This window comes from Selaginella moellendorffii, unplaced genomic scaffold (genome assembly GCF_000143415.4).
Source record: "Selaginella moellendorffii unplaced genomic scaffold, v1.0 SELMOscaffold_21, whole genome shotgun sequence".
Classification (NCBI taxonomy): Eukaryota; Viridiplantae; Streptophyta; class Lycopodiopsida; order Selaginellales; family Selaginellaceae; genus Selaginella; species Selaginella moellendorffii.
The window spans coordinates 1,587,576-1,597,252 of NW_003314282.1; the positions used below are offsets into that span (position 1 = coordinate 1,587,576).

General features: G+C 41.6%; 2 protein-coding genes across 2 annotated transcripts; both read left to right on the forward strand.

The window, feature by feature from the left end:
• The first annotated feature begins 43 nt into the window (after positions 1–43).
• On the forward strand, positions 44–2,698 carry LOC9641702 (DEAD-box ATP-dependent RNA helicase 37). The gene is made up of 6 exons (XM_002973186.2): positions 44–1,072; positions 1,129–1,212; positions 1,274–1,516; positions 1,576–1,743; positions 1,803–1,916; positions 1,973–2,698. The coding sequence occupies exons 1-6, from the start codon at positions 347–349 to the stop codon at positions 2,429–2,431; spliced, it is 1,794 nt and encodes a 597-aa protein (XP_002973232.1). The 5' UTR covers positions 44–346; the 3' UTR covers positions 2,432–2,698.
• A 1,629-nt stretch (positions 2,699–4,327) lies between these two features.
• On the forward strand, positions 4,328–4,732 carry LOC9638233 (meiotically up-regulated gene 117 protein). Its single transcript, XM_002973187.1, has one exon. The coding sequence runs from the start codon at positions 4,328–4,330 to the stop codon at positions 4,730–4,732; it is 405 nt and encodes a 134-aa protein (XP_002973233.1).
• Positions 4,733–9,677: the final 4,945 nt, after the last annotated feature.

Below are 9,677 nucleotides of genomic sequence, written 5' to 3' on the forward strand. Positions count from 1 at the left end.
CAACGGCTGTGGCGAGAGCTCTCTCTCATTCATTCCTTGTTCTAGAGAAGGGAAGAGGAGGGAGGCTATGGTGGAGGCGGAGCTCCAACGAGCTCGATTCTAGGGCAGAGACACTCGCCAGGTAAGGCGCGCGGCGGGCGCTGGTTGATTCCGGGTCGCTGGGACGAGAGACGTGGGAAAAAGAAAGATTGCGAATTCCGGTCTTGATCGAGAGAAGGGAGGAGAATCACTCGCAGCGCGGTGGATTCGCATTGGAATAGGAATGCGAGCACAACACAGGGTTTAGGGTTTCTTTAGAGCGGCCGAGAGAAAGGAGAGAAGAAGGAGAAGAAGAACAAGGGAGGAGATGACAACGGCATGGGCGGATTCCGTGGAGGCAGAGCGAGCGGCGGATTCACAGCCGCCTCCACCGGCGAGAAGTACGTACGTTCCACCGCATTTGAGGAACAGGCCGGCGAATGCGCCATCGCCATCGCCATCGCCAGCGCCAGTGCCGCAAGCTTCACAGCAGCAGCGCCCAGGCGCCGGCGCTTGGTCCAAGCCTCTCGCCTCCTCCAATCCTCCTCCAAGATTTGGAAGCGCGAGCTCGGGGAATGGATGGAGCAGTAGCAACGGGAGGAGCTCCCAGCCGTGGAGCGATGGGCGGAGGGACAGCAGGGAGGCCGACCCTTTTGCGAGCAGCGAGGAGAATTCGTCCGAGGCACTCTTCGAGCAAGAGAGCACTGCTATCAACTTCGATGCGTACGAGGACATACCAGTGGAGGCGAGCGGCAGTGACATCCCAGCTGCTGTCGGCACTTTCGCAGAGATCGACTTTGGAACTGCGCTGGACGAGAACATCAAGCGGTGTAAGTTCGTCAAGCCCACTCCGGTCCAGAGACACGCCATCCCCATCGCTCTTGCCGGGAGGGACTTGATGGCTTGTGCTCAGACTGGCTCTGGGAAGACGCTGGCGTTTTGCTTCCCGATCATCGCCGGGATTCTCAGGGATCCGCCGAGACAACGTCCCAGGGGACGCTGGGCTTGTCCGCTGGCGCTCATCTTGTCGCCCACTCGCGAGCTCTCAGCTCAGGTGAGTTCTTCTTTGTTCTTTGTTTTTTTCTTTGTTTTGTAAATGTTTCTTTCCAGATTCACGACGAAGCGAAGAAGTTTGCCTATAGGACTGGTCTTAAAGTTGTGGTCGCGTATGGTGGCGCACAGATTTCTCTACAGGTCTGGCGGTGCTTTTTTTCTTGTCTCTCGTACGACTGAACCTCCTTTTTTCTTGCTTTAGATGCGTGAGTTGGAACGAGGCGTGGATATTTTGGTGGCCACGCCTGGTCGCTTGCATGATCTCATGGAAAGGGGAAGGGTGGCGTTGTCAATGATCAAGTATCTGGCACTGGACGAAGCGGACCGCATGCTGGACATGGGTTTCGAGCCTCAAATTCGCAAGATTGTGGAGACCTCAGACATGCCTCCGCCAGGACAAAGGCAGACGATGCTCTTTAGTGCGACATTTCCTCGCACGATTCAGGTAAGTCTGGAATGTTTTTCAGCTGATTAAAAACCGCATATCGTTCTCCTCTTCTGCAGAGCCTTGCAGCGGACTTTCTACACAATTATATCTTCCTAGCAGTCGGCAGAGTAGGCTCGAGCACGGATCTTATAGTACAACGCGTGGAGCGCGTTCAAGAGGCAGAGAAGCGTAGCTTGCTCATGGACATTATCCATGGTCAAAAGGCGATTGGAGCGAACGGACAGGTACACAAGCTTTTGTTTCTCCTTGCATTTTCTTACCCGTGAGTTTTTCTTTACTGCAGCCACCACTGATGCTAGTTTTCGTGGAGACGAAACGAGGAGCGGATGCACTGGAGGACTGGCTGATTAGATCCGGGTTCCCTGCGACAACCATTCACGGGGATCGGACACAACCGGTAAATACCATCTCCTCGTTTTCCGATCCATCTTACAAGGCTTGTTTCATTACCAGGAGAGGGAGCAAGCTCTCAGATGCTTTAGAACCGGTATGACGCCGATCCTCGTCGCCACCGACGTTGCCGCTCGCGGCCTCGACATCCCCCACGTCGCTCACGTTATCAACTACGATCTCCCGAGCGATATCGACGACTACGTCCACAGGATTGGCCGCACGGGGCGAGCAGGAAACTCCGGCCTCGCCACCGCCTTCTTCACGGACAAGGATTCGGGCCTCGCAAAGCCACTGGCGGAGCTGATGCAAGAATCGAGCCAGGAAGTCCCGAGCTGGCTGGAAGGCATTGCGAGGTCGGGATTTGGAAGTAGAGGAGGCAGCCGATCGGGGTCGAGGTTTGGAGGAAGAGACTACAGGAAAAGGGGGCCGAGAGGTGGTGGTGATGGCTTTGGTGGCAGCGGCTATGGTGGTGGCTACGGTGGCGGTGGCTATGGTGGTGGTTCGAGCGCCTGGGATTGAGAGAGGCTCCCTTTTGGCGTTCTCGTTTTAACACGATGGTTGGAGATGGCAAGCATCTTCACGGCTCCACAGTTACGTTTTCTTTGTGTTTTTTCCGTCTCTCTCGTTCTCTCTATGTTTCAATTTACTAACTTTTGCTCGCTCAATCCATTCTTTTGCTGTTTTTTGGATCAATGGAGTGTAAGGTTCTCCATGGCCATTTTGTTTTTGTGGTCTCTTTTAATCTTTTAATATTCCAAAAGCTGGATGTTAAGCCCAGTTTACTAACACAGTATTGATCTCTTTCAAATGTGACAGCAGTAAGTCTTTAGTAAGAGGAGAGTATTTGAAATAACTTGTATCAATGTCTTACCAACATGGAGGAAAATATCTAAAAAGATCTGTAGATGTGGCAGTAAAAAGAGAACATATAAAGAAGAGAATATGTGAGAGAACTTATAAATAGTAAACAAGAAAAGGAAAACTAAAGTTCGCCGACTCTATGGAAGCCACGCATTCGATGGGGGCAATTGCGAGGCCACACTGAACGACTGCTCCAGCTGCAGGGACTCTGGAAGTCCGAACACAGGGGAGAACTGAAGCTACTGAGACTTTCGTCATGTTTTAAAAAAATACAATGTTTTCTGCTATAACTCATTATTAAAATAACCAAACTCCATTATGAACATTACATAATTATGAGCATATTAATTGCCATTTTAAATTAGTAGGATGTTCCCGAGTTCCATTTAATTATTCCCCTCGGATTCTGTAGTATGAGATCTTTTGCACTGTCAACCTATAAGAATGATCAGCTAAGGTTAAGCTGTTTCCACTAAGCAAGTATGAACACTGATTAGTGATGTTGTATAGACCTATCAATCTTTTATATCACTGTCAAACCCATGAAGCTTTTGATGATACTATGATACTTGTCATCATCAAACGATTTAAGCCATGAGAAGTTGGATTATTCATTCATCAGGATCTTGGATTTTATCAATTTGAATATATTCAAGAACAATATTAACATGACCATACTAATGTTGTCTATCCACCAACTCTTCCAGTATCTTACCGCATTGGACGTACGGTGAAAACACCCGGCATCCTCCCTAAACGCTCTACTAAACACTAGAAAATTGACGTATTCACCCAGGACAAGTTCGAGCGTTCTTCCAGCCTGAAATGAAGCACGTATAGCTCGTCTCAGTCTCCTTGTTACCAAAACTCCACCTGGTGGCGCATGGCACGAATTCAGCTGACAGATTACAACGAGAAAGGCTAGAAGAAACAATCTTATTTTAGTTTCTTAGTTTCTTTCTTTTTCTTATCGAACTGTTTATGCGAGCGATCGATGAAGCTTGCCTTGTCCTGATTTAACAAGATTTTAGAGGGATTGTAAGTTCCAAGAGATGTGAAGTACTTAAATTACTTTTGGGTTTTTCTTCGAGCACTCCATACTGCGGTCACGTTTTGGCACCCGGGGAAGAGCCAGCCGAGGAAAACAACAAAACTATCATCTGTAGATGAATCCCGTAACTTGTTAACTGCAAAGGATGGCTCAGCCTTAAATCGGTGGAATTCAAGAGCCTATAGACAGCTTATTGTATACTTTGAAAATTCACGGACAGTGAACAGTGTGGAAGTAAGAAAATCGAAGTACCTGATACAGGAGCACAGGAACGACGTGGTGGACAATCGCATGAGCTAGCTGTGACGATCTCTAGCCTAGCGAGTCTAGTCAAATAGCATGTTCTAATTGTAAATAAGTTCTTGCATTAGAAAATATTTTAAAAATCAAGAGATCATGTAAACACTGTATGACGCGGTCTTCAAAATACCCCTATATAAACCAAACCATTCCATTGGCAAAATCATTCTTCATACTTCAGCTCGTCATTACAACATATTCGAATGGAGTCTTCTCTCAAGCTCTTTTCTCTTCTTGCTATTCTTCTTGTGATCTTTCTTGGCTCCTCCAGCTGCGCCAAGAACGACAACTGCAATGGCTCTGGACTCTGTGGATCTCGCGTCAACCAGGCCGATTGCCGGCGAGCAATCTCTCGCTACACCGATGGAACAATCTACAATGGCTTCACTTCTCGTGTTTCTGGCCATTGCACCGCAATTTTCAGGTGCGATGGCAACTATCCATCCGTGAGTGGGGCAGTTCTCAAGCAGCAGTTTCTCCATGTGTATGACAACCAGCCTTGCCGACTCTGCGGAAGCCATGCATTCGACGGGGGCAATTGCGAGGCCACACTGAATTATTGTGCGAATTGCAGGGACTCTGGAAATCCCAACGCTGTGGAGAACTGAAGCTAGGCTTCGGACATGTTTCAAATAAAAGAATTGACAATAATTTGCTGTGCAAGTGTTTGCAGCGTTGTTAGTGTTTGCTTTTTATTCGCTGTAACCCCCCAAATGCTGAATGACAACTTCAAGCTCCACAATGAGCTTTGAACTTGATTGATAAACTTCTTTTGATTTGAAGCAGTGAGTATACTTTCTGTTTTGTGAGCGGAGACCATCGCTGCACAGCCATTAAAGCGATGATCTTCACTGGGAGTCAAGTAAAACAGAAGTCAAAGTTTAATTGACTAGCTAGAACTTGAAAAAAGTGTTGTATGCATGGACTTGGAGCCACCTACGCCCGATGATTCCAGATAACGCTTGCATCCTCTGTATTACTGCGGCTGCTGGCACAGAGTGTTGATTGCGATATTTGCTATGCACTGCATGGCTGTGAGAATTTGGTTGGAATTGTCCAACTAGTTCTGGTGAGAAACGTAATGCAGCGTCTCACCATATTATAATTTAACTGCTGCAATTTGCCTAGCTTTTTGGCAAGACCACCTTGACTTGGTAGTCAGTCTTCACTAACTGAAACTTGTTATGTGTTGTACTTGGAAACTACCAGCATTACAAGTTTGACATGCTCCATACAGGCGCACCAATGAAGCTGAATCCATATTTGTTATGTGTTGTACTTAAACACTACCAGCATTACAAGTTTGACATGCTCCATACCGGCACACCAATCAAGCTGAATCCAGGAAGAATATTTTTAAGCTTTACTACAGTTCCATTCCATGAATGATTGAGGAGCATAAACTCCCCTTGCTGAGGCACCCAGATCAATAGGAGCAGCTCGAGCTGGAGCACATCTCTTGCGATTCCTGTCATCCAAATGTATGTGTGGCTCAGGATGTGCAAGGTAGCAGTTAGCATTCCAACAGTCAACATTTACTCAATATCATGCTTGCAACACTTACCCAAGGACTGCTGTTCTTCTATTGGATGGTTGTTTAAAAAAAAGGCCACAGTGGGAATCCCATCTTCTTGACCATGATTGAATGTGATGATCCAAGGGTGTCTTAATTGCAGCCAATTCAACTATGCAAATCAGATGTTTCAAAGATCTCAGCACCAAATTGAATAAGCTGAAATGGTGCAAAATTCAGTTGATAGAATCAACAAGAAAGGCTAGAAGAAATTATTTTACACTCATCTTTGAGTTTCTTGCTTTCTTTCTTTTTCTTATAAACTTTCTTGTGCAATCGAATGAGAGTAAGGGGTTTCAAAAGTGTAATAAAGATAGTAAGGTTAAGGATTTAGTTTTGAAAAAACTCAAAAGGTGCTTTTAAACTATATTGGGGTTAGGGAGTAGCCTTGGGTGAGAATGAACATGAATTTGAAGGGTGTTAACAAAGCCTTTCAAAGAAATGTTTAAAAGTAGTTCCCACTCAAAAAAGGAAAACTGTTTAGAGTGCTCTTCATTCAAGTGGAGTGGTGCCCTACTTGGGTATTATGAAGTTCATTGGTCCTCACTCCTTTTTAAAGGGTTTTAGCCTTCTTTTCAAGGTAGGTAGAGAGTTAAAATATTTATATTGAGCCATTAAGCCATAATGTTTCTTTTTTAAGTCCTAAACTATGAAATGCATTAAAGGCTTAGCGTGCTACAAAACGTGTAGCCAAACTATAAATCCAATTTATTCTGGATTGGAAGAGTGAATTTAGGAATTTTTGGAGAGATGGCTAAGTTTATGCAATGAGTAGTTGAAGCCAAATAAGACTAAGTAGGAGCTGGTATAATAAAAATACCTTGGCAAAAGAATTTAATTATAAAAAAAGCAAAAGTGGTTGGATAGACAAAGTAAATTAATAAATTACAAGAGGAAAATCATAGTTTAAAGTTTTTTTCTTAGTTCTAGCAAAAGATAGAGATAAATCATTGAGAGATGGCTAAGGCAAAGCATAAGTGAACAAAAATAAATTTATAAAAGTGGAGCCTTAAGTCAAATAAAAAGCAGTGGATGAAGAATCCATATAAAAGGAGAATTAGTAAGGAGACATCTAAACATGATTTTGGGTGAAGTTTTGTTATCCAAGGCTTGATTGGACACTTTAGAAGAATAAGTAATATATACCAATACTCTACTAGAGACTCTTATATGCAAGTTAAAGTGTGATTAGAAAAGACAATAGTTTACAAAGGTTTTTAGTACATAGGATGAGGAACCTTTGGCTAATACTAAAGTAGAATCATAAAAAGTTGAACAAATTGAGGTGGAATTTATTCTATAAGTAATTCCTATATACAAACCAAAACCTCCACAAATCCTTAAAGGAGTTTATAACTATATGGTGGTGGATGATATAGAGTGTTATTTCTGAGTGTTACAATTGCCAAACTTGGAAAAAGTTATATGTGCAAAATCATATTTAACAGATAATGTTAATTCTTAATGGAGAACAATAAAATCCAACAAAGGACCAATGCCCATAGCAATTTATATTCCCCTAAATACTACTAAGGAATGAGCTAAATAAGCTAGGTTAGATAAAAGCTATTTAAGAGTATATAAATGCATTTATGGATATAGGTGATATGAATTCATACATTCATCTCAAGATCTCAGGATTTTGTGTGCTAGTCCTAGCATTAAGATGCTAAATGCTCTAAGATTGTTCTAAGTCACTTTATACTTCTGTCCCTTCACTCCTTAAGTTATATATTCAAGAGTCACTCTATGCTTCAGTTCTTTTGCTTCTTAACTCCATGCTTAGGAGTTTGGCTCTATTCTTTTATTTAATGGCTTAAGGCCTTGAAACTCATATTTCACTCCACTGTCCTTGGATATGTGGTATGTGGCATATGGCATGTGACATGAGGCATATAAAGGGTTTAAATGGTTATTCTATGGTAAATCACTATAGAATAAAAAGTGAAAATCACATATGCTATATTTAGCATCAGAGGATGAATCTTAATGAGTATTATCCAATAAAATTGGGTAATTATTCTCATTGCATATGTAAAGATGAAAATAATGATCCAAGTGGGTACATATTTAGGTGCTAAAACTTCACATTCATTCTTTGGGTATGGATTTTGGTTACCTTTTTGTACCATATTGTATGAGTTTGCACTTGGGCTCATAAGATGGATTGAGATGTTCCGTTTGCACGAGTTTGCACTTAGGCTCATGAGTGAAGCACATTCAAGGTTATAGTTTGAGTTGGCAAAATTAATATTAACTTATCGATAGTTACCATAAGTTGAACCATGTACCATGGGTAAAAGTAAACCTCCTAAGGGTTTGTTATGGGTGGCAAATAGGCTAGTCCGTAGTTGTTTAGCACAATACTAGTGGATCCTTTTTAAGCATGATTATTTATGGATTAATCAACACTATAGAAATTAGTTTATTGGTTCAAATAATCATTGCTGTGCTCTCTTATAAACTTTTCTTGGAATAGACTGAAGGTAGTGCAAATGCAAGTTCAAGGTTTAGTCCAGATAAAACCGAAAAGAGAGTCCTCAGAGACGAAGGATCAAACACGTAAATCATTTTCTCTTCTTGGAGAGATGATCTGCAACAAGGTGTTAACTCATTGTTTATGTTCACATCATGCAATCAAGAGTCCTATCTTGATATATATTAGTTATGATGGTTTTACAAGTGGGTGAATCATGGGATGGGTAGTGGTGAAGTGCTAAACCATTTTATATAGGCTTGCTATTGATGACTTGGCCTGCAATTTCAATATTGTAAGCTATAAATTTTTCCTTTCCAATTTGCCACGCCTTTTTAACGAAATAAAGAACATCGATAGAGAGGTGGGTTATGTGACCAGTCGACAGTAGTTACCCCATAACTAGAGATTTCACCATGCACACGAAGTGCCAAAGCCAATCTGCCTATACTGACCCAAACTCAAAGATTAACAAATGGACAATATCAAAGTCATCAAACAATGATATCTTAGAGTCTTAATTATCAGTGAATAATGCTTAGATTAGAACACAAAAGTATTCTAAGTAAGTTATCATCTGATAAACTATTATTATAGTATAAGAACCACCAAGATTATCATGTTTGGAAAACATAGGATGCACCATCCAACAAAATGCAATAGCCAATATATCATCAAGGAAACTTAATGATGAAACCTAACTACTGAAGATTGCAAATAGAATGCCAAACAACTTACCAAAGATAACTCAAAGAACACAAAGTATCATTGACTAGCAAGCAGAATGCTCATGAATGTATCACTTGAAGGAAATAACATCCAAATCTATTAAAACTAACTCGAGCAACAATCAACAGAATAGAATGAATGTGGTAAGACCAACAAACATTCATTCATGTCAACTATTACACTTAGCCAATTTGAATAGATCCCAGTTTGATTGTTGTTAATATAAAATGATTTGCTATTTTCAAGATGGTGAATTCCTTCTTTGACAATGATTATGCATCTCTTCGTTGATGGGATGATTGATGATCTTTCATGAAAGTTAGTTGTTCTTTTTGATGGTTTATGGTTTTTTGCAATACCACATGTTCTTTGTGGTTTGCTTTGGATTGATCTTTTAGGTTTAAAACATCAATAGGATGTTGCTAGCACTTGCTTAGACAACTTTGGTTCCTTAGTATTCCTTAGCAAATTTTTTTTGACAAGGATAATCAACTATCCTAGATGATAGTCAATCATCGCCAATGATTGCTAGATACAAATACTAACTTCAACATGGAAACTATAAGCTAAAATGCCTTCCCACCAACTTTTAACAAATGAAACTACGAGTATAAAACTCAAAGAACCAAATGCTCAAAGAAGCCTATAGCTAAATTTTGCTTAAGAATAATCACAAGTCTCGCATGAACGAACTTCAATGCTAAAGAAGAAATCATGGTACAACCCACAGCATCCTCTTTAACACATCTGTAAGCTAAATTTTATTATGTCAAAG